Genomic DNA, 26,408 nt, shown 5'->3' on the forward strand with positions numbered 1-26,408 from the left:
AATTGAGACTAATCGGTCTACTGTGACCGGATCTTAATGTAAACCATAGGTTGAAATAGTAAAGCAGAGTACAAATAAAAAATAAAATTTCTTCTGGAATTAGATGAAGTCCAAGGATGCAAGCATTTGATAAGATGCTGCTTATGTTCCGTGTTGAAACTATTTAGTATCTTGTGTGAGAAGCCTCGTTTTATCAAAAGGCAATACAAATCAGCCTGTATGGAGAAGTCTGCTTTCTTATCGAGTTCTTGCTAAACAAAGTGCCTCCTACAGAATCGAATAACAGGCAACTATCAATATCGTAGAAGAAGTTTCGATTAAACGGGGAACTTGAATACCTTACAACTACCTCAGCAAAGCGGGTTTTAAAAATTAAAAGTGGTTTCTCTGATACTAATTGCGCAATAGCCAAGACATTACAAATCCCTGTTCCGGCACTGTCATATAAAGCAACGGAAGTACAATTTGGAACTAACGTCACACTGCTCAATTTTTTTCATTTTCCTGTACTTCTAATTCGGTAGAATATATACCATGAGAGTCGTGTTCGTGACGCCGCCTTTATCAGCGTCGACTGCTTTTCTCTCGCTAGTGATTGTTCGTCCCAGCTAAGCCGTCTTACGAAAATCGAGCAGCTCGCAGCCGGTCAATCATTCGGATTCGTCAGAAGCGTTTGTTTCCACCCCTTGCGGAGACGTTTGTGCAGATTCATCTCACACATCTGCGCAATTTGTGTTCCTGTTTTCAGCACCGACACTACAGCGGGAATAATAGCAGAGGCAGCAAGTGGATGTCCACAGAGCGAAAGACAGCCACCTACCCTTTTTAGCCCAGCTACCTTTTCACGCTGCGCCGAAGCGGTTCCAAATGACACAATCCTGCTTTGGCGGTGTTCCCTATCAGCGTATACAAGAGCACTTCGCGTGAATATGTCCAGACAAATGTTCAGGTAGCGAGCAGGGGGTGTACATAGAGGTGGAAGTCATCGAGGCGGCTAAATTGAGGCGACCAATGCGTTCGAGCTAAACCTAGCCTAGTCATCTTTCCTGAAAGAATCCCAGTGCCCGCAGGATAGACAGAAAGCAGACCTTCCCAGTAACGACATAGACGGACCTTAGGCAACACGGATCCGGGGCTAGTTTTCTTTTGGCGGGAAGAGTAGGGCAAGGACATTAACACGTTTTTATTTCGCCATAGCGGTTCACCTCGGCCCGTCTGCTCGCGATACCATGCACTACTACTAGTATTACTAGTCTTGCTTCAATGCTTTTTCTCCTAGCTTTTTTTACCTCCTCTCTTTCTGTCGTACTTTCCCTCTCTTTCTCTCTCAATTTTTCTTTTTCTCATACACTATAGTGCCGCATTAGCCACCATCAGCAGCATCATGAGCATGATCATGCCAACCAACGAACCACCCAAGCGGCCTGCCGACGGACCAGTCGGCCGTCGGGCAGCCAACCCAGCCAACTCGTGCTCATGCCAGAGTCAGCCAGGCAGCCTCGTTTCGCGTTTGCTCTAAATTAAATTTATAAATGAACTGGTATTTTTATGATTCCCTGACGCTCAACTTTGAATCTCACGCGTTCCTATCTCTGTCTCACTTTCTCTTTCACGCTCATCCTATTTCTTTCTTCTGTCGTTTTGTGCAGAGCACTGAGCTTGCAGTCGCTGCTCTTGCTTCTGATGTCGCCGTTATCGTCTCTTCCGCCGCTCTTGGTCCTTTCTGCCATCACCATTGCCGAAAGCCTGTTTGACCCTCGTCGAGGCACATTTTGCGCTTCTCAACCTACAGCCCCTCTCCTCCGTGAGCTTGGCTGCCGTCCCCGTTAGCGTCTCTGGTGGCTGGCTTAGCAAACTCATTCCTTTCTGCCTGCTCCCCACCAGACCGTTCGCTCTTTTGGGTCGTCCTGGACCAACTCCAGCACGCACTCCGCGCGTCCGACTTCCATCTGGTTGTCGTCAGCTTTGTGGGCATGCCTACCACCCGGTACAATCTCCTGCCGATGAGTGCTTGCTATATGCTTCTATTGTTAGCTTCCACTCTCCAGTGAAGAGCCCATATCTGCTCACTGCTCTCGCATCGTTGGTGGTATGTCGAGACCCCAGGGAACAGTCGCTCTCCTTCATCCCATCATTGAGGCGGGTTAACCCAGCTTTACTGCCCTCATCTAGTCTTTCTCGGCGTCGGTTCCGGCCATACGGTCATGGCGTATGCTGCGTCGTAGTTGCACTGCATCGTCATTGGCAGCAACGGCTCTGCCATTACTTCGAACTTTCCAGTCCCCAACTCCAACAGGCCTCCTTCTCTCGTTGACGTCGTTTTATCCTACCAAACTTCCTTCAAGCGCCTCCAGGTTTCGGGCTTCATGGATCGAGCATATGGCTCAGCCGGAGCAGCAGGTTGTTCTAATATCCATCGTTGATGCAGCCGCTCGCGCCGCCGATACCACTGTCGCCGTCGAGGAAAACAGCTAATGAAAAAATACGTACCCCTGTCCCCAGCCGCCTCGACTCCCTTATGTTCACCTTGCTATACTGTATATCACGGCGCTGTGTGCGTACATTGTTAGCCGTTTCCCTTTCTTTTTTTCGGGCTAACTTCTACCTTGCTCTCGCCCGCCCTCCCTTCCTTCAACGTACTGTCGACCGTTCCAACACACAGCCATCGCGAGATGCGATATCTCCAACGTAGCGCGTGGGAAGTGCTGGTATTGGGGTTTAGGCCGTCGCCTTGTATGCGGGTACGCCAAGCTATACGATATCGTACCGGCCACTCGACTTAATGAATGTCGTCAACGTTGGGCTTCTGACTCCAAGCGAACAGCTAGATACAAGTAATACTGTTAGTTACTTATGCATGTGTGATACCTTTCGCGATATACGACGACGGCGTTATAATTTGTACCTGATCGAGTGCATTCATATTCCTGGGCAGAATCTTAGCAAACCTCATTGCTGACTTCTAGTTCAGCCATGGAACATTATGGTGGTAGACCCAGTGGCAACGGCTGTGTTACGCTGGGTGTCCATTTTGATATTTGCAACGAACGATTGCAGAATCAGCACCTATACCAGCTGTACAGTTGTTGACGTACTCTGAAAGCCTTACCGAATGCTAGACGTGCCGTATATAGCATTCGGTATATAGTGCATTATTATCAAATGAAGGCCGAGCCAATTAGCTGAGCACCCGTCTGTCTGTCAATAGAACACAAATAATTTTACCCTTAATTAAACCTATACGCCCGTGTAAGCGTTGACATTTTAGTATTAACAAAGAATCCGCCATTCTATGTATATACTACGGCTGAAAACCATAGACTACTACGCTTGCATTTGACAGACGCACTCTGCAGTAGGTCTACATAAATAGTGAACACTCGATAATCATACTGACACTTACGATAGATATAGAACGATCAATATTAATGATCGTTTGTTTGGAGTCGAATCGCGCCAAGGAAAGCTAGAATTTTTACTTATGGTAAAAGAGAATAACTGTCTTCATACTGCACATAGATATCATTAGATATTTGCGTTCATGCACAAATGCAAACTTTACATTTCAGAACTAAGTATCCGACCACTCAATGGAAAATGTTTACTGGCTAACCTATGGCTTTCTGCCATTTGTTTGATAGGAATTGAATTTCTCAGCAAAAAGTGGGTCGTTGTCTCTGTTTAAGCATCGGGCAATTCATCTTTCGACTTCTTTCGAGTTTAGGAAAGGATTAAAGTGGATAGCCAAATCGCAGAAGAAAAGTACGGGGTGCACGATACTAGCGACCGAAAGGTCTAGGCTAACTCTTCAGTTGATTGGTAGACGTGCGTAGGAAACACTTTTTCGTCGATTGGACGCAATGTACGTTTCTGCGAGTAATTTGGGTTCAAATGCTATAATTGTCATCAATGATATTCCAAGAAAATTTGCTCATTAGTGCCCTTGTTATACGATACTGGGGCAACCCATTTGATGACAGGAACAGTTGGATAGTCTTGTGTGAATATCTAGCATACCCTAGCGAGGGTAAAGCATTTCTAAAACGTTTAAAGTACAAGTACAGATTAGATTCATGAAATAAATCTGAATCAGGCCGATGAGTTTAAACTCCACCTTTTTTCCTTGACCTTTCTTGCACCTGTTGAGTGGACGTGCCATATGAGAAATGTGTGCTTTTTAAGCTTAGTCAAAAAATATTGGGCAGTGACGTATGTATATCGGTGGGGCATTTACTGGGATGCAGAGAGAATAAACGTAAACCTGTAGTATTTTTACGCGCCATATAAGTGTTCAAAATGTTGTAATAGACTATACATTTCAACGCAATATTGTATGTTTATAGCCTATATTTCGGCGACTTACCATGGTTATACAGTGTTTCGTGTTCAACGTGGAGATAGTAAGTAGCCAAAAGGCATAAAAAACGCTTAATGTCCTTACAGGTTAGGAAACTAATGTTCCCATAGCACGTTGAACGATGCTTGCTTTACTTATTACTTTTTATATTAACATTACATATAGAAGCCGAAAAGTGTATTAAAATAAAACTGATTAATTACTTTTTACATTGAATATCAACATAATATAAAATTTTAGCAGCTTCCCTTTCTCAAAAGTTGTTTGCTTGTGCTCAAGTATAACTTTTTAATCACAGACGTTAAAGTCGACCCGGGACATCTATGTAGAGAAGACGCCAGAGTTCAGAGGACCGTTAAGAGCACGGTCGCTGAGTTCGACGAAGATATCTTTGACGCTGCTTCTTGAAGGGAAATGGCCGTCAGACGACCAGGAGATTGATCTAAAGAATGTACTGCGGCTATACGGCGATCACTAAGCATTTTTATTCGATGGGATTTATTCGAAAGGTTAGAATGTGACATTTAAAAAAATGCCAACACCGATTCAACTATGAACTATTATCCCTTAAAAATGGTTCTCTCCCAAAAAAGGAACCAGCAAGACTGACCGGAGCGGAAGTACATGGTTTACAATATGCCATCTTGGGGCTTATCAAACAGGTGTGGTCAGCCCTTTCGTGTGTACAAACCTCGCTGGTTACGACACAAACGTTCGCGTTGTTTCGGTGCTTCGATCTCGCAAAAAACAAATAACAACGGGCTGAAAATGCTATTTTTTTTGCCTCCTGCCATGGTCATCTTTGGGATGTAAACAGGCGTGTAATTCCATCCATCGCCTAACGTAACAGCAGAGACAAATCGATTTTGAACAGCCACGCTTGAATAGCATTAGATGACTCTTTGAAGAAGGAATCAGTTGAAGAAACATATGAACGTATCATGACGCCGCCTCACGAGGCTGAAGCCTTCTGTAGAATGGTCGAATAATTTCTCTGGAAATTTAGTTCAGGATGACAAGCTACAATAGGGCTATGGTACAACTAAACAGCGTATTGACTAGGCTTGCTTCGCTTTATTTATTATCAAGTTCTCATTCCTACTATCGACGAATCTTTTCTAACTATCTATATACAGTAGTTGTAAGATAAATATTCACAGTTAGCGATGAGCTCACTAACTTTTCATCCTCTTTAGTATCTGTTCTGACGATGAATAATACAAAAGTCATTTCTAAAATTTGTAATCGAAACTATTATTTAGTTAAAAGCACCAGCTGGCGCTCCTCGATATCCGCCGTTGGTCCCGCCACCAAGGGCTGACTTTACTCCGATAACATCAAATCCACTTCCTTCGAGATCTTTTCCGTAACCTCCGCCATAACCTAAGTTTCCGCCGTAACCATGACCCCCAATCAGGCCCAGTCCCTTATTATAGCCACTCGCGTAACCACTGCCATAACCACCTCCGAAGCTTCCATCATACCCTCCTTGGTAACCGACGTCATGCTTAAGTCCTTCATATCCATGACCAGCCAGTCCAATTCCCTCATGGATGGGTTTGAAGGGGACGGGCAAATGATCATGGTGATGGTGATGACTGTGGATGTGAACTTGGCCGTAGTCTTTCCTAGAGGTAAAAAATAGAAAAAAATACATATAATCTAGTATAACGGCTAGAATATAAACAATTAAGCAAAAAATCGATACTGTATTCGATTACAAGAAGCAATTAAAGCCGAGAATTACGCAATTTGGTAAGGGCGCAACGTAGAAAGTTCTGTTTATTATTTATTCGCGGGATTGAGGCCATGCGAATGTAACAATAGCCATAAATATCCAGTAAACGGAACACAGCTACAGTGGCCTGTCGGATTTCTATTGGAAATAACAGAGCAATTCAGCCAGTAAATAAAGCTCATCTGCGGAAAGCTTCAAGTTAGACTGGGTAACACAGTCTAGCAGATCTATTCTAGAATATGTTCTTAATAATATATTACTCACTGGAGATCTTCTCCACGGCCGCTATAGCCTCCAAAGCCACCATGTGTTTTATGAAGATGAGAAGCTACCGCGGCTCCGGTAAGGAAACCTCCAGCGAACCCCGTCGCACCAGCTGCACCGGCGACTAATCCTGTATACTCAAACGTTCGATTAGATATTTTGAGTATATGATCTTTCGAAAGCCCATTCGCAAGACGTAACTACCTACAATAATAAAACGTTCTGAGTAAACAAAAGCGTGTCATCATTCATCTGTATAATAAATTAAATATCAGTTAAATAAATTGATTACAATTTTAAATGGCACTTGTTCCTTTGGAAGGAAATTTGCTCAAGAGCGTGCCCATTTGGTGGTTAGGCATAAATCACATCTGACGTAACTACGCGTTGAGGTAACTTCCAGACATTCATTTAGGTATATGATTACTCATAATAAAATGCAGCTCTCTAGTATACTTACCGCCCGTAGCTAGCTTTTTCTTAATGATCTTGCCGGTAGCCTCGACGTACTGATTGGTTCCCATGGCCAGGAGGAGCATAAAAGCGCCTGATTTTAACACTTGCATGACGCCTCTGTCGTCGCCGACGGTAACTATCTGATTTTTTTGTCTAATTAAACAAAGTCTTACTTTGCACTAGGGGTTCTGGCCCGACAAAACTTGTTTATATCGACGAGTCGACCTTGGACCGTGTCGGTTTTCTTTCTCCCACTGACCAGAAAGCGCGTGGGATTTCCCAGTCAAGCTATTGACTCAACGGGCACTACCCCGCATAGCATTACCGCAGGTGTAAAATACTGTCTGTATCAATGGAAGGGCCATTCAGCCAATGGAAACGCGTCAAAACATGCAGAAAATTGGTTATTTACTTATTTTATTAGATTTAATACCTAGTTATCTATTTGAATCAAAGCAGACAGGACTGAGAGAAGAACTATGTAAATATACTAATTAAAGTAAAGCGGCCATAAAAAAAAAACCAGAGGAAGCATCCTAGGTAATGCTAGACCTCACGATTTCTGACATATATATTGGCCATTGTGGATTCGGCAGGTGATCAATTTTCTTTGAAGTGGCACATAATAACTGAATTGACTTGTGATGCTCACATAAATGATGCATAGGTCGACAAAAATTTACCGAGAAATTTTACACGCTTGGTAATAATGGATTAAAGTAACGAACGTTTAATACAAAATAGATATGCTTTTTTCACCAGAGACTCGAGGCCTTATCAGATAACGGTCGTCCGGTTCTAGCTTTTTTCAACTGAACGTCACGCAACACATGGACAAAACCGTGATATAATGTTCACTGGCTGTTTTTTGCGTTGATGGTCGTATAATTCTATGAAGGGGTTGCCAACAATCACCAAAGAATAGAAAGCCAAATAAAGATAACAATTGTAATGCACAAGTACAGAAGCAATCGCACGATTGTACAATATGCATCAGTCATCGGTATTGACTGAGATAATAATAATTTTATCTATATTTTTATAACTGGATCTTTCGAACATTCACGGAGTTGATTGAATTTTAAAGCGACGCCGATATTTAAAGTGAACCTGCATCAGGTTTTTATTGGCACAGACCGTATCAAGCTGCACCTTTGAACTTCGGCGGCATCTGCCTGCCGCTATTAACGTTAAAGCTTTTTTTGAAGCTTACGCACGAATAGTTCGACCACTGCTCCCAGTGTGCCTGCCTTCCGTTAAGGCCTTCGATAAGACGAAGTGAAAAGGCCCACAGCATAAAGATCTGTAGCAACGATTAAATAGGCGGGATGTGTTGTTACTGTTGTTGTGTTCCGTAGCTAACATTGCCATTGTTCTCGACGTCGTAGTCAGTCAGGGGCCTGGACGTATACTAAATGCAGATAAACGTACTTGCGTGTTAATTGTCGGCAACATTGGCTGAACAGACATTCATGATTGATAGAATCCTATTAGGTCGCGTTGTATCATCATATTTTGATTTGTTGTCAAGCAAAACAGGAGATTCGTGGTGACAGGTGTGCCTATCCGTTGGAGACTGTCAAACAATGGATGCTTTAAAGCATAGCCCACTAGGCATAGAGGCAGGGTTATTTAGTTTGTAGCAGCAAATGCCCGTTCGCCACTATGAAGTCAATGTTGCTAGACATTAATTTTTTTTTGTAAATAACACATGGAAAACTCACTAAGGCGTCACCAGTGAGCCCCGGCACCATTGTTAACTTTTATTTCATGTAAGCCGATATATATATATGCACCTGTGAAGCACACGAACTACGGAGAGAGTAGAGTCTCAGTCGGTGCAAGCAAAACCGCCTTCGTAAGGTATAGGTCAGTATGCCTGTAGGGCCTGCAGCTCATAAAAAATAGACGTCGTTACAGCATATTCTATTGTACTAGCTGAGGTTCTAATTTCGAAGGTTTCGAAAAGTTTTAAAGAACGTACAATGAGAATCCGTTTGGGGTTAAAGAACTTCACAATATGACATCTGTCGATTTTTCGTAACAAACAACTTATATTAGCGTATAGTAGTACATCACTGAGCTTTAGCTGGAGCCATTTTATAGATAGCATGGAAACAGACTAATTCGTGTCCATATACGATTTTCTCAAATATAATGCCTACAACACTTGAACTTCCCGTTCAACTTGACGTTAATTTAACCTGAGACTTCAGAGACCCTTAGAAAAAACGTATCGGCAAAATCATTAGCGGGTCATAGTAAGACTGATCATAAATTTCATTACTATTTTTAGAGGAAACAGACAAAGAAGTCAGCATATCCCTCTGTAAGTACTTCTAATTAATTTAATGATAGTTTTGAGAATTTCTTGTTTTGACACGTATCAAGAGTTTATTGGTTTTAAACAGTTGCGCCGTATTTCAAATATTCCTTCGTGGCATCTTCGTTGGGCTTTTCTCCAGTCAGGCCCAGCGTCCGATCTCTGTTTCAACTCCCTTTTAATTAAGGACCCGACCAAGCAACCGACTAAAAGCGGCCAGAAGGCCAGGGCAAATCACGCCGTACACGGCTTAGGGAGGACTGCTCTGGCGAGTGGCGTCCATGCAGCCATTGCACTGCTCCGGCCGCCGCTGTTCCTGTAGCACCAGCAAATTCTGCTTCTGCATGTTGTTTTTTAGTCCAATTAAACTCGTACGGCGCTGTGTCGCTTCTTTGTCCGCTTCGGTAAATGCTGCTGCCTTCTATTCTGGCTTCTTTGTTTCGCTACTCTGCCTGATTCTCGTCAACCGACTCCCAAACCTCACCGATCGAAAGACACAGACCGAATGAATGCTGACCGGGGCTGTCCCCTCAGTGAGTTCTTACTCTACAATCCTTGGGCTTGGGGCCGTAGCCTGTGGTCTAGATTTTCACTAGCGTGGAACACGCATGGCAAACACACGCAAAGCTATTGTGCCTCGGTCGCCGTTTCGGTTTGTGTAAGAACGTAAACTGGCTGTCGGCACGGGACAGTCGTTGCCGCCATTGCAGTCGCCGCTTCCGCTATTCTAATTTAAATAACTCCGGTTTCTTGTACAGTTGGATACGCACACAAACATGCAAACTTGCAGAGCCGTTGCAAGTCGCTGGTGATGCTAGCGTACCGAAACGTACGCTCAATGCGCGCACCCGACGTCGTACATGAGTCTGGACGCGTTTGACGCACCTACTGCGAACGCGGGAAGGGAAACGAGAAACGCAACACAGAGAATGTGCGCTGAAGAAGAGGCGTGATAAAGAGCAGCTTTGGAACAGCTCGGCTGAGTAACATAGAGGTGTTACGAAGACTAGTACTGCACATATTCGCTGTCAACTCGTGACAGGGCCTGCTACGGCCGTAACGTGTGCGACTTCAGATGGCGTTCTCAAGTTCCCATTCTCGCTACCTAGTGTTACTAGTGCGACCTCTATCAGCCGTCCGCGTTGCCCACACTGCTTTCTTCGCTCTTTCTTTTTCTTATACTCCCCTTTCCAGCGAAACTGGCTACGCTCTAACCTTTTAGGTTTCGCAGCCTTACTAAACCGCTTCCATCGTGAATGCCCCTTCATTTTGGCAGACAACTAACAGGACGGAGAATTTAATTTCAGAAAGTGCTGACTTGACTCAGGCCAGCATAAGCTGGGCCAAGTCGAGCTATGCCGAGCTATAGCAAAAGAAGAGCCAGATCGTTGCAGCCTGATCTAGCAACAAAACGAGAAAGACAAAATGGCACGTGTCGTCCGATTTTCGCGCGGTCCCTCTCTCACGATTTCTGTGTCGCTTTTTCTTCCTGTCCTTTGCTCGCTGCCCATTTCCTCCGTCGCTTCCTTGCTTTCATGAGCATGGTGAATGTAAGCCGCCGCGCGGTTCATGTCTGGCAACAGCTGTGCGTCTACTCGGGCAGTAACTTGCTTTGGCTTGGGTAGGAGAGGCTATGTTGAAAGCCAGAAGCACATTCGGCAACAAGCCACTAGGGGACCGAATTTTAAAGTTAGCAAAATCTGCCACATTCGAACTTCCGTGCGCTCTCGCTCTCTCCCTCCCTCCGTCTCAAGTTCGCTTCTTATCATTAGCCAAATATATGAACACCAGATCTCAACAAAATTGCTGATCATGTTCAACACAAGATCATCTGAAGTTTCCCTGACATATATATATATTCCCTGCCTTTAACATTGGGTTAAGCTTATTAGTGCACATTGAAATTGATTTCACGACCATAAATAAAATACACATATTGAAAGAGATAGAGATAAATACAACAGGAGATACCGAGGTGATAAAATGAGTCTTAAAAATAAACGAAATCTTTTACGAAACTTCATTAACGTATCTATCGGTCCTAAATTAAATTCATGTTAACTCAGGCAAAGAACAGCAGAAACTCTCCAAAGATAATCTGATAGTTGTCTCATCCAATAGGTACTTCAACGTAGCTGATGTTATTTTATACCCTAAAAAACTTTTGTATAGATAAACGTTTATAGTCTTGCAAATGACCCTAACTATTTTAAATATTTTTGGTCAGTAGTGTTGCTACGATGCATGGTTAGCGGTCATGAATTAGGAAATACTACATTTGAGTTTTATTATTAATAATAACGCAAATGTCATTGAAAATTGTCGAGCGCGAATCGTGAGTAAGTAATCCTTAGGTTACTCTATTTTCTTCCGCCTTAATACGACCAGGGGCATTTGGCTAATATACTAATATTGATGACTGCGCAACGATGAAGATGAAACGATTCCGTCAAAGTGTCTGGAACGAAATCTCATGAAAGGTAGACAAACAGGTCCGCCATAAATAGGTGTAAATGAACAAGTGCAGGACTACATAGAACAGCCTGGCCGGTATATTCAATTTTAGATGTAAACTAACAGCAGTCCGTGAGGCGAAAACCCATGCATAAGCGAATAGATCAGACTAAACTCATTGGAATCAACTGATACTCATCATATTAGCAAACTGTCTCCAACGGCATGCATACAAAAGCGAAAACAGGCAGAACTTCTGCAGAGGATTATGGTTCAACTTAGACAGTCAGAATAGTGGAACTAGCAGTTGCAATACGAGGTTTTTCCTAGCCTGCACAGTATCTCACACACGAAATGCACCAGCTGTCAGACTGTTTCCTACCATATTTCCTAAGTCATAGACAAGCTAAATTTAGAAAGTTCTCTCTGGAAAAACAAACTTTTACAAGGTGTACAAATTCTGTGTATCTACATGCTTTTATAGGCGTTTGCTATTTTCTTTCTTGTGGCAAGGTTCTATCTTGCCTGTTTCATAGATTCACTCACACAGGAAAACAATTTCAGGTTGCGAGACACTATTATGTTAGTATGTATCATTTTAGGTAGGATCTTTTATCCTATTGCCGATGGTGAGCGGGCTTATATTTAATATAGAGGTAGCCTATCTGCTTTCCATAGCAATCATGATTCCTAATCGGAATAAAAATGAATTCTCCCGGTGCTGACGGGATATTCTCGTCATTCCTCTGCTCGTTCGTATCGGTTTACTTAGCTCATTGTGTTCCAGATTTCAATGCTGAAAAATAGCCTCTTTTTCAAAGCACGCTGTTTAATCAAGCGCAAAGAGCTTGATCAGCGTTCTAAGAACAAAAATCATCTCACAGAGAGTCACCAACTGTGGTGCTTCGACTTGGCAGGACAGTATTGTGTACGTAAAGGGCATTCATTACGGAGATGAAATAAGTCTTTGCCCTGTTGTATGTCTACCCCGATGATAGTGTAATACATTGTACTCTAGTTCAATAGCTACTGTCCACTACGAAATCGTCGTTGGTCACGGCCAATTTCATCTGAATGAGAATCAGGTTTCCTATGATTTCTATTAAAGAAGCGATGAATTTAGATAGCGGTTTTCTTTTTCTATAGTATCAAGTGATATGAAGCACCCGCTTTACGTAGTTAGACCCTTCTATTTCTCGATGCGTTATACCAAACACGTGCGGGAACAGAACGTAGGCATCGGCCGTAACTGATGCTTTCCGCCAGGTCGACTCTCCTCTACGGATGCGGGCTTTAACAACGATGGTGGGCTAACCACTACAATATAGCTCAAGCGCAAGCGGCACAAATTACAGAAGCTCACATTCACATTGATTAGGTGTTAACATTTTATATAATCAAAACACAGTATGGCCATGCATTTAAGCTTTAGGCTGAGTTGTCCTATTTTAGATTTATCTAAAACGCAGATGGTTATCATTATAGTATTATCGTATTTAGTTGAATTCATCGATCATCTGAGTGCGGAAACTGTACCACAGCTATAGTTGGCCTATTTTTCATTAAACGCAAAGACAATTATTACCACTTTAGAGGGTCCGATCTGCTTAGCGTGAATACGACTGTACATGAATGCTGTTACCGTTGACGTAGATAAAATAACGTAGTTTTAATTACTTTTTATATTAGCATAGTTTTTCATACGTATGTTATTTGTTTGATGTAATTAATTACATTTGAAAGGTTTCTTTCTTCGTGTACATGCTATGCCAACGCTTTGGCCTAACCTATTTATGGGAAAGGTTTCACAAACTTATTGCCCACTATGTTACACGTTCGGTTCGGAGAAGCTTGAGGTTTTTCAATTTCAGGGTACGTATCTTTCGAATTTCCTTAATATCTTCGAGAACCTTAGCAAATATATCGGGAAAATTCGCTAAAAATGAGACAAATGCTTTGCTTGTCGCCGCTAGATGCACCTCGAGGATGTACTTTTTCCGTCGCCGCCTGGCCAGTTTGCTTCTTCGTTCGCCCGACAGTTGTCTGACGCATCTGGCTAGGTCTGTTTAAAAGCAAGCATATTACGTCATCGCCTACAGCGAAAGTATATAGGCGTCTTTGAGTGTTCATGCACTCGATTTGTTCTTAGACTCAACACGATAGCAGTCCTTATGCCGGTCCTGGGGAAGCTTCTGCTACTGACGGCAATGCTGTCAGAACCTATAGCGACGGCAACAGAACTCATTCTAGCGTAGACAGAAATAGTGGCCTAGCTGTGAGTGACTAAGGCGCATGTTGTTGACGTCGATCCCTTCGGATTTGTTGAGTTGATACAGATGGGTTGAGGACAGTTAGCGTCTATGACACGTGAGACAAGTGCAGCCGTCATTTCCTGTACACATATTCTGTCTATTTTTCGATCGAAGATGCCCCGCACATGCTGTTTGAAATATATTGTCCGTTTGAAATCATAAATTAGAACGCTTTTTCATGTTCTCGAATAACATACGCCAGGGAAGGAGTCAAGGAAAAAAGTGTCGCAGAAAAGTGAGCACGTGTTCCGCAGACCAAAGACGATCAGCTGGTTGAGTTTCATTACTCTGTTGCTGAGTTCCTGTACTGTGGCCCATATCGTGACATGCTTGCAAAGAAGCTACGGCTTACACGTGAGAGAGTTCGGCTTTTTTTCCTATCAAACACCTAATACTGGTATGGAGATGCGAGGAGAAACGAAATTATTTATGTGGATAGCCTTCGCATCAAGTACGGAGTCTTGAAACGAGCAAAAAAGTTGAAAGCTATATTTTGAGGGTATACTCTTCATGAAGAAAAATCTCTGTGGTAGTAAGTCTGAAAGCGTAGCAAATAGTGACTACTTCTACACCTCCGGAGAATTACTCGATTGTTTGAAGACAAAAACAGCGTACGATGCATATCACTAAAATTGACATTTGTTTCGTTATACTGCTATATTTTGCTCGTAATTAGCGTCTCTTAGCAATCCTAGTATGTTTATACTAAGGGTAAGTGTGCAGCGAAGTGTTCTAGGATGTTTACTTCGACTTAAATCAATCACCCAAAATTCTTAGAGTCTTCCGAGACATATATTTGGTAGGTGTGTTTTTTGACATCAGACTTTTCGCACGAATGTCAAAGATATACACTTGCGTATACACAACAGCTGTCGCTGGCTCAATCGTAGCTGCTTGCAATTCAGATTCAGATATTACGTTTTCTCGGGGTATAGCACTGATGTTAACGGAAAGTACTGTTACATTCTCTCGGTAAGATAGATACGATTTTACTTCTTCTAATTAATAATTATTATAATTACTTACTTACGAAAACTGTAGCATATGTTGATAATCACGTATGAGTCTTTTAAGTGAAGTGGAAAACATTCAACTTGACCGATGTAGCAACATATATACTGATAAATTCGAAGAGCTCCGGTTTTTGGCCAGCATTACAGTTTACTGCGTAATACTTATTTGTTATATTTCCTATTTCGATTTAATACTTCCCTTTTTTTTTTTCCATATGCTTGATTGCGTAATATTCTTTTCACTTTCGTTGAAACTGATTATTCTAGCAGTAACTCACTTAAAACAAAACTTTAGTGGCGTTTACAGAATCATAACACAAAATAATAATTATACTTAGTAATAATATTCATTTAATTATCTCGATATTAGTATCACTGTTGTTCTAATCCACTGAATTTATTTTAAAATGAATTGCCACAAAACGTAATGATGTAGCTTTGGTGCTGTACTTTCGCCGGCGCCATCTAAGTTCTCATGTGAACAAATTATTATTTTCAGCCTATCTAAAAAAAAAAATCAAGAAAAAAACACGTTACGATTTTGGCGCTGATTAAAAAGTTGCATAAGGCCGGAATAACTATATCCAGAAGCATTAATAATGTCGGCCACAGAATTCAATGAACTTAACTAAAAAGCACTATTAATTATGCACACTTATTAGAATAGTCCATGAATATTTCAAATGTTACCGATGAGCCTCCGCTAATTAGACAACTGTTTCTGTCAATATTCATTATCTACTCTAGTAACGGTCGTCAATGACAAAAATCTGACCTCGAATCATAGAGATAACTAGCTCTAGGCTATTTAAGTCACAGATAATCGAACTAATTAAATACTGCTCCAAGTGCAGAAGCCAAGGGTTCCAGTTGTATAACAGAAGTAAAAAATGTATTTTAAGATGAGGAACCAGGATGATATGGCAAGGTTTCTTTGAGCAGTCTACCAGATATAAACTATCCGCAGTATTCAGATTACAGAGATGAAGTTGAGGAACTAGCATACGACTGACAATCTAACTCATTTGCTTTTAGGTAAGTTCAGGAACTTATCTAGCTAGAAACGATATTCCACTTGTTTTTTATAATTTTCACTGGATCACGCTTACGATGAAGGCTTCAATGACACCAACTAGCCGGGCCTTAATTTGTCTTTACTTTAACTTTGCATAGGTATCCTTTGTTGGCAAAGAGTTGAAAAGAGGTTGCAGCAGAATAGTAAATGGAGATCTAGTTAATTATTTTCTAGGCAGCGTACGATCTGAAGTTTACGTAAGCAAACTGTAATTTGAAGTTGTTTCCCCGGCATGCATATTTGGCAAAAGATCGTTAGGAACTTCTGGTTGCAATGAAATAGTACTGTAGATACATTTAAACAAACTGCCAGAAATCTACCTTGGGACAATCAAGTACACAATAGGAAGATTTCTGCAGTTGCATCCGTGGTATTATTCCAACGTCATATCAGTCTGCTTTTAGATCTGTTTAAATTACAGAGTCATTGTGTTTTAGGTCGCGTGGTTATAACTCAATAACTTGTTGCCAGTATTAACCTTCCATCGGTCGAGGTACCTGTGAAACTTTTTCCTCATGTAAACACTGTTGATGACTGGTGCAGTGGCCGAGCTCACTGAGCTTATGTATATATCATTGGTCTCATATAGTGGTTGCGCTAAAAATGTTTGATACAATAAGCTGCTTTGTACAGGGGGTCTTTATATTTGCTTATCATTGTAAGACTTGGTCGGACTCGAGAACTGGGTATATACTTAATCTAGCCTTGCCCACTGTTCACAAATTCAGTAAAAAGAAGTAATTTTCGAATTAAAAATAACTAAATAACTTCCTAACAGTTAAACGTTGTTAAGAGGAAATGCATGTTAAGGCTAGTGCTTGTTCTCCAATTAATGGAAAAAAATGCATAATTTTTTCACTGGCTGAGACCTGCTACACACAACACAGAAAACGATGATAAACTGCCTAAAACTGTATTAGACCACTTTGAAAAATTGATCCTAATAGGTCTAGTGCTGCTGAATGTAAAGTTCAATCTCTAGATAGATCTAGGTAGATCTAACTCTAAATGTAAACAATATTTTTACGAATTGTGATTTTTAAGCCCGTGGTGACTGTTGATGTGCACCTTTCTACGTTCTCCAAGATACCAACAAGTAAACCCTGTGCAGCAGACGAAAGTTGTCAAACGAACAATTGCTCTCTATTTCTTGAAGCTACCCTAAGACTGCACTCCGTTCAGAGTAAATCGTTTTTACTCAGTCATTGTTGCCCGATAATTTTCTATTCCCCAAATTATTGGTAACGCATAGAAATTACACGTGTGTTTTCCAAGGAGGAGGTAGCTAGATCACTTTCTGTTAATGAAAAAAAAAAAAGGCTTAACATAATTAAAACCAGGAGATGTCATCTATTTTCTATCTGATTCCTAAATGCAATGAAGATTATCCTCCGCAATAAAGTAATAAATAAGTTACAATAAAATGCCACCGTAATACTATTGCAGGGTCTCAATGGTATGGTTGGGCAGAGACGCTGTTGAATACTTACTCCCTTGCAGTAACGTTTTAACACAGACAATCATAATAGGAAAAAACCATATATTTCTAATAAAGCTCAACTCAAGCAAAGTTTCTTAATGTTTTCCATGCAATGTTAGCGGTTCCTCATGGAGCCGACAGTCGCAATGACCATTTATAAAGTATAGGGATAAACGATGCGTTTCAGTAGCCTATACAATATATACAAATCAATATATTTAGGAAATTAATAAAAACAGACATCAGATCATCACGTTTTCCGCATGACGTTGATTTTCACACAAATATAGGCTTATTAGTATTTGGGTAGTAATTGGATAAATTCAATTGTTCCCGAGTACCTTTCGATAATATTTTTTCGGATTATGCAAATTCAGTTATTTCAAAATATGATTCTTATTTCGTACGAAATATACCACAGATTTTCCACAATACGATAATAGTGCAATTGAATTGGATTGTTACTATACGGTAAAAAATGTAAAGACAAGGTTTCAGGTGAAACACTTATCTGTTGTAACGATATTTCGACTCGCATATGAGCAAAACTTATAAGTTCTCGGCATAAATGGTAGCCAGTGAAACTACTGAAGGAACTTTAGCTAAATTTCTTGTCTTACATATACCCGACCCCCTAACACGAAGTAAGGCATAGAACATATTCAACCTATGTTAAACTCAACGTGTTCAGTAACAGTTGAAAGCAGTACTAGCCGCAAAACCTGAAACCTTACCAGTACATGGGGTTCACGAAATGTGTCCTTCTATTTGTATATTGCTATCACAACATTTGTTTAGGTGTTCTTGGTTTGAATTTATTTAATTTAGACCATTGGAATTTGCTAACTTCAAGTAATTTACATACAATACTTGGCTACAAGCTATCTACTTGCAACCAATAAAAAGTGCGAACTTACTTCGACGATCAGAATTCACAATAAAAACGTTTTCTTCACGACTGAGTTAACGTTTCATATTTCTTATACTGCAAGGATTTCACCTAGATTGATCGTATGTTTGCCTACTTTGCTCACTGGCGAACTTTACCATTGAAAATAGATTACATGTATGTTTCTGTCAGCGCAATAAAAATTATTAGCAAATTATTCGAAATGATACTTTTCACGTACGATTTTTACGGTCCACACAGGATTTTTTTTTGTAATTAAACAGAGTAGCACTATAAACCATTTGTGGTCGGCTCGGTCGTTAAAGGCTAGAGCAGTAATTATAGGCCTCGTAATCACCATAGCAGTGACAGAAACAAGCACATTAACAATCGTATCTCGATACCCGAATCTGAAAATGATATTACGGTACAAGTGTTTTTGAAGCTTGAATGACCAAAAAAAAATTCAACGATTGCCAATTTCAGTACGCGTCGTATATAAAAGAAAAGCGTATATACTAATAGACCATATATATCTCAACGATTACTATTACTAGTAGTGACCGTTATTACAAATAATGAGTTGATTAAAACAACTTATTAAGACACAGAGCGTTAGGCACTTATATAAACAAGAGATGTTATTGGTTACAAAATACACGGTATGTGTGCGTATGTAAATGCATAATCTCTAATCCAGAAACCTCTACTGGATCAAACCACTGAAGCTGAAACCAGGAGGCCAGAAACTGAATTGAGCAAATAGACTTTCTTTTAATAAACAAGCTGAACAGATCTTCATTCGCCTAATTTGTTAATGTCTGTTGTCTACTTGCTAAATTACCTGCGTTTTCTTTGTATACATACTCTGTATTTAGAACCCTAATTAGCACTCGAATAGTACACTGGTCATGCAACTAAATGTAATAAACTTTTGATATATTTTTTTAATATAAGAGCTACTGTTTATCTGTGGCGGTACTTATTAGCAATAGGACTCGTGCTATTACCTTTTTTGAAAGTTCAAATCTCTAACTTAGCTGCTTGATTTATCAACTCCTAGGTGTAAGTAGTTCGCACGTAGGAAACTGTGGTACAGTACATATTGATAAGGTTCGTATAAAACTACTATCGTTTATTTTCATTAATTTTCCAAATCTAATTCCATTTAATGCTCTATACTAAAACATTATATTATATCAAAGCGTTGTTTACTGCCTCCGTCATCCCAGATTCAGCTTTTGCCAAGCAGAGTACTGTCAGAATACCGATCGGTGAAGGGCCTTACTCAATTCTGTATCGTTACTGCCACACGGATAGTATCAATGAGTTTAGGATTTCAGTATGATTGAAAACATTTTATGATACTTAGCTTTTCGTGTGTTCTTGTCTCTTATTACCTATAGCTTCTACCGATAATAAAGGTTCGATCATATCTATCTTTTCTAATTTTACTAACGAATACTAATAAGCTGAATAATGTATTACCTTACTTTCAACTGCATGAAATATGAAGCAGACTATAAAATGACATTGGTAGTGCTACTTCATCAATTTATCTCTGTCATAATAGAAGTTTAATTTCTTGTTAACTGGATTTTTCTTTTGTTTTTTTTTGGCTATACATAATTTAGAATGAAAGTTATATACTATTGTTCAAGAGCTTAAGCAACCTTATTAACCAACATTTAAGGCTGCAAAAAGTGCATATAGTGCAATTTGATTTAATTTTTTGCTCTCTAAATACAGACTAAGATGGCAACTTTCTTGTCAAGACGGGGAGCAAGGAGAGATATTTTTGCAAGCAGCAAACTTCTCTTGTTTTCGTCTCCATCGGAGCGTGCAAGCCCCTGAGCGTCCTGTCACGTGCACCTTGTATTCAGCTTACGTCTCCTAACAACAATACGAGATCGATTTCCTTTGACATCATACTTTTAGTGTGGTCAAGCGTACGGACCGTTTCAAAATGTATCTGCATGTAGCTTCAGGGCCTTTGCTAGCCATTGTAGACTAACACACTAACCATTCGACCGTTATACTGCGCCACGTTATTAGCATCGTGCTCAAAAGAAATTTTGAACTCTTTCTGAAAAGCGTTACCATCTTGCATTTTTCAATACAAGATACTTTTTGGCAATGAGCATAAATATCGAAGGCATAACGACTTTCACGAATCAACCAGTTTCACACGTTACGAAGCATGCAAATGGTACGCAGAACATGAGGCGAAGGTAATTAGGAATGATCCGAATGGTTTAAAACGACTGACATCTCGCTGCGTTGTGTAAAGCTAACAGGTAGTCTGCTTTTTAGAATACGTAGTAAACGAAAACGTGACAAAAATATAGACATGCCGATATAGGTCAAACGAAGTTTTACTGTTCGAAAGATCAAATCTTACATTTTTTGTTAAATCAACGTACGCTAAGGGTATGTCTGTTTCAGTTATTGGAATCAGCTCTGACAACAGAACTTAATACTGGCAATATCATCCAAAACAGAATCATTTGCAGGTTTTGCTTCAATTTACTGATGATTATTTAGGGACATTGGAATGAAAAGAAGTGTGGAATATATAATTTTTATGCCGGCATCATAGAAGGACAATGAGTTTTCGTAATATGTATCTGCTAGGTACGCATTACAATAATATACGATAAAATAAAATTAATTATTTAAAACAGTATGTGCAGAAAACTGCAGGTCGTTTTAAAAAAATAAAGGCTTGAATATCTTTACGTGAATGAAATAACGACTTCTCTCGGAAGCTTTCGACAGAACGATCCGTAATTGTATTGTACAGCAGTATAGAATAATGAGCACTGTTGTTACTTGCAAAATTCTCTAATAAGGTGGGTCGTTCCTAAAAATAGGTTTGATTTTCAAGTATCCCGATCATGTATTGAAACATCAGCCTCGAACCATAGTATACTTGACATGGAAACAGTTATATATAAATAGGTCCGTGGTTAGTTACCCTCACATGAGTATTATTCTATCATTTAGCCAGGGAATAGACTTTCCGCCAAAAAAAACATCTACGCGCCCTACAGACTAATCGTGTTGTCAGCAGTATGCGGTGTGACCATCACAGGAGGGCTGCAGGGCCGATTGGAAGCACCACACTAATAAACTACATTTTAGCCTAAACACCGTTAAAAAAATGGTATGCTTCGATAAATTTCGTAACGAGTAAGTAATTCTGCTCCCCTAATCAAATACACCTGAATAAATCATTCAAGCCTGTAGCTTAAAAATTTTTGTACTTTATTAGCATAACTAACAAGACCATTTAGCTTATCAGCCAATCACTGCCTAAAAGTACGTGTGCGAACAGATTTTTTCGCAGTTACTCCAAGTAAAAAGTGTGTCGAAAATTAATAGGTCTATAGCTTAAGCAACTGAATTAACTGATATTGTAGATGCCAAGTCGAACCGTAATGGAGCACAGTCAAGGCGAGAATAATTAGCTTATACATAGAGCAACAATAGTTAGGATAGTTATGAGTAAACTACTATTGGGCCGCGGCTATACGTAACGTCAATAGAAAAGAAAAGCATGGCACACTCGTTAGTCTCGAAGCTGTACAGCGAAATATACGGATTTTCAACTCACGTAGCACCTTGACGCAACGCATTGTCCCTTATCGCCCTTTTTTCACACGCGTTACCTGATCGATAAAAAAGACTGTCAGCTGTTTGAACAAAAACACTTTTGAAGCAAGTAATGCACACCGGACGATTGCGTTACGGGCGCATAAAATTAGAGTCAGATGAAGAGTAAATATTACGAGTAGCCAATAGGTTAAGCATACGCCATTGTAGAGGAGGGAAACCACGCGTACTGAAGTGCATGAGAGAAAATTTTCGAGAGGCTACAACAGACAGTTGTATTTGGAAAACGGTTCGCTATATTTCAAATGTCACGCTAGTTATCTTTCAACATGGCAATACAGTATGCATGAATCTCGCAATAAAATTGATAAATTGAACAAAACGCTTGCATGTATTCACTATATACATTTTGCATAAATCGGGCAGCTGATGAATATGTATGAGTTGATACAGGAGATATAGGCTTATTCTGAAGTGTTCTATAAATTTTTTGAAAAATGATGCTGCTGCAACTGATGACAAAACTCAAAAACCCGTTAACGATATTGAAAAGTACTCCAGCACGAAAGTCAGTCACATATTAGAAATCAACGTTAGTTTTATATTATTCCGATATACCAAAAGTGTAATGAAAACTAAAGTCTAAAATGAAGTGTTATGCATCTAAATGACAAAAGCATTATGTTGTTGATCAGATGAGGGCAAATAACAAATGAACTTACTGAATCGTCAATAAGTTATTCTGTTCTTCTACGTTGTCAATAATGTTTATCGTAGTTAGTAGAAAACTCATAATTGGATTCGTATAATTAGTCGCTCTTCACTAATTCACCCTAAAGCGAATGAACAGTTGTTTAAATGGTGCAGATGTTAGCAAAGGCAGTCTTATTTCTTTTGGTTCGTTGATAACGGCTGAAGTTTCTTCTCAAACGTTAAGCCATTTATATTGCACAACTTCGCTCAGTCTCACACAGCGACAACTACGGTGTCATAATGCAAGGGTTGGAGATTTTCTGTCAGGAATCACGCTAGCCAGACATTGTTCCCACAGATTATTTTTTCAAAATATCGACAACAACTTAATCGGTTGTATCAGTAAAATGTTCAAATTACATTATTACGTTATTATTATTACGAAATTCTCGTCTCGTTGCGTGAACTTCTACAGTAATGTAACTAAACGACTTAACTAAATGACGAAAAAAAACAGCAGGTCATAGATAGTGACGGTGCATTCTCTGCTTGAATACAACGTAACTATGCCGATAAAAAAGATATGAAAAGTGACAATTTACTATTACATATTTGAGCGACCCAATATATTTGCATCTGTACCGCTAGTAGTGCGTCGGCAACCCAAAGAACTGGTTAAATGAAAAATGCACTAAACTGTAAGGCGGTTTGGTCTCTGCTGGAGCGTTTGTCATTTAGTCTCGAAGCTGCATGTCTCGGCTACGTGCGACGCGAGTAATTGGATCAGGTCTCAGAAACAGCAGCAGGTATTTATGGCCGGTTGCGTACGTGCCTGTTGCTCGTGGACTTTTGTTGAGTTCTGCACAATAATGGCTGAAAACTGCTGTGGGCAACGAGGTGATGTGGTATAAATTCAGGACTTGGAAACGGGTTCTTGTAACGAGTCGAGAAAAAACGCAACGCTGTTAAGAACCTCACAATTCCAGGTCAAAGTCGTGCCCATACTTGTCACTCTCTCCGGATACGCAGAACGGATTCAAAGAATCATAACAGACACTCAAGTGCTGCTCGGTGTGAAAGTTGCTGAAATCTAATTAGGGTGTCGAAAATGTGTACTTCTGGCAACTATAATGTGCCGGATATGAGGGGGTGTCTTCTCCGATGCTCGTGTGTACTATGTTTTCTGTGAACCTTTAAGATCAAGATCCAGTCTGACTGCAAAAGTGCGTGGTGAAAAAAGTTCTACTTAAGACAAACCTGCCAGTTTTCAACAACTTCTTCCAGCTAGAACTCGTGAAATAACTACACTACGATGTTGCTGTCTGGCAAAGACTAGATTCGAGTAAATTAAGCGCATCATCATTATTTGCCTGCTTACCACTCTGATAGTTCATTTGAGGTAAAATAATATCAATTGCGATCAGGATACCAATAATTCTAATTATAGACACATACATTTTCATGAAGCTATGTCAACTCCGTCAGCAAACGAAAAGAGAGAGAGCGAGACAAAGAGAGAGAAAGATTACGTGGTATGCTATGGCTAGGGATCCTTGGTTTCTTCGTCGCAGAACACAGAATTGCTGCTTCTCGCCGAAAATCGGCGTAGAAGTTAAGCCGGATGGATTTACTTAAGATTAGCCACCACAGATAGCCTCCGTCAGTGCACAACACAAAACGACGGGCAACATAAAAAGATAAATAGATATGTAACTAAATAAATTGCCCGGGTATAGTAACAACGACGACAACTCGTATTTGTTGTTGATGCTGTCGTTGTTGTCGCTGCTCCTGTCGAATGCTTATGTCTAGATGCGTTCCACGGATGTATACGTAAAAGTCTACGTTGTCGATAGACGACCCAAGGAAAACTATCGCGACGGTCGGTGAGCGTTTGTATTTTTAGCCAGGTGTTAGACAAGGGAGCGGCAGTACCCTAGTCAACGAGTCGAATCATTCGTTAACCTCAAGTTGAAACGATTTTTACGTACGGGCGTATGTCCGGTGGAATGTAAGGGTGTGTGAGGAGTTTGTATGAAGGTTCGTGAGCGTATGAGCTTGCGCTTCAGGCCTTTCAGCAAATGCCGCAAATTAATCGCGGGAGTTTTGTTAGTGAGCAGTCATTTTTAGTGTTTGGATGGGTGTTTCAGCTCGAGTAGTAGCTGTGCCATTTTGGGGTTCTATGACTGCGCTGGTGTTCCTTCCATGGCCCAGTCCGGTTCGCTGTCTTAGTATTGTTTCTCTTTATTCTATAAATTAGAAGAAAGCTGCACGCAGTGGGGCAGACGCAATTAGTTTGCAGATTTATCTGCTGCAGCAGAAAAATACCTGGCAGGTGGCTCACTTTTAAGTAAGTGTCAGGTTCAATTACTGTTAGAACTTCACTAATCGTATCTTGCAATAATGTAATCATTATGTCAGGGGTGGAAAAATCAACCGGCTTGGAAGCACGAGAAAATAAATTCGGAGAGTGATAACCAGATGGTTGCCCGACTCGCCATGAATACGATGTCATCATACTGTAGTAAAATTTTTAACGCGGCAACAATTTTGCTGCAATAACGCGACTCATTGAAGGATGTATCATCTATACCTAATGGATTACAAGTTGTGACCGTACTTTTTTGCGTACGAAGTCTATTCTGCTGCTGTCAAAGCAATGGAATTAAACTGGACCTTTACCTTTTACATAATTGCAGTCTTGATTGTTGTTATTGGCATCAACAGCGGTAATAGCAAGTGAAACGACACGTGAAGACAGCCAAAGAATCGAATCTCAGCCAAGTAGTTCCTGTGTACTATCGATTTAATGTCATATGCCTCCAGAATACATGTCGATTTAATTTCTAAGCGCTCGATATGTATGGCTCGAACTATATAGCTGATCGAATGGGAACAGAAGTCAAGGGTCGCTGTTTCAAGTTCCCTGACAAAGAGATGCGCACACATGCACGAAAATGGCGTCACACGAAGAACGAAGTAAATATCCCAGTACAAGTCAACACCTTCCGAAGAGTAATCCGAAATTCAACGGCGTCGATAGGATTTCTTGTGCGCGAACTGTGCTCTGCCGTCACCTCACCCAATGACCTGGTGGTCACCGATTTCTTCACAGGGAGATACTAACTTTACCAAACAGCAGGGCTTTCGGAAACCAGTAAGAATTTTAGAACGTAGAGATAAACCGTCCACTTGATCAAAGTAGTCTTAAGGCCTCTTTCGTACCTCGTATTATTAGCCTAGCTCAAAACTACAAATCGGCCCTCCGTGAGAATAATCCACTAGTGAACAACTCAGATCATTCACGCACAGATTGTTCTCCAGCTGGCTGTTATAAACGTGAAACGCTAAAATGGTTGGTAGTATTAACAGCGATATGGTTTCTTTCGATTTTGGACAGTCCAATACTGCGTCCTAGCGCTAATATCAAGTCTGCCATCATCGCCTATCATGCGTCCTTCTCCTAGTACTGCTAGAAGAACACAAAGGCAAATTGCGAATCCGCCGTAATTTGCTTTATGACTCGAAAGTACGTTAACGTCCAATACGATCAAATTATTTATTGAATTGAACGCCAGAATAATATGCCGTTCGTCCTTGAGCCGCGTCGATGACTGCTACAACCGCGTACCGTGTGGGTAAGTAAAGCGGCGTAAAGTTTAACACCAAATATTTATTTTGCCCGTGGACGTTTGACAGACGCAAGCGACACTGACGCGCATGCTACGTTATCGCAGCA

General features: G+C 40.5%; 1 protein-coding gene across 3 annotated transcripts; it reads right to left on the reverse strand.

Annotated features, from left to right (window-relative positions):
- Positions 1-5,411: 5,411 nt before the first annotated feature.
- On the reverse strand, positions 5,412-26,408 carry LOC111244798 (uncharacterized). 3 transcript variants are annotated; one of them, XM_022792254.2, is made up of 5 exons: positions 25,352-26,408; positions 21,978-22,032; positions 6,820-7,155; positions 6,360-6,489; positions 5,412-5,985 (listed from the first exon to the last, which is right to left on the reverse strand). In XM_022792254.2, exons 3-5 carry the CDS (start codon positions 6,923-6,925, stop codon positions 5,616-5,618), a joined length of 606 nt encoding a protein of 201 aa, XP_022647989.1. In that variant the 5' UTR covers positions 6,926-7,155; positions 21,978-22,032; positions 25,352-26,408; the 3' UTR covers positions 5,412-5,615. The 3 variants fall into 3 exon arrangements, with proteins under 3 accessions (XP_022647989.1, XP_022647980.1, XP_022647961.1); XM_022792245.2 differs by having other exon boundaries at positions 6,820-7,159; XM_022792226.2 differs by lacking the exon at positions 21,978-22,032 and having other exon boundaries at positions 6,820-7,159.

This window comes from Varroa destructor, unplaced genomic scaffold, assembly GCF_002443255.2.
Source record: "Varroa destructor unplaced genomic scaffold, Vdes_3.0 BEIS01000001.1, whole genome shotgun sequence".
In the NCBI taxonomy this organism is placed as follows: Eukaryota; Metazoa; Arthropoda; class Arachnida; order Mesostigmata; family Varroidae; genus Varroa; species Varroa destructor.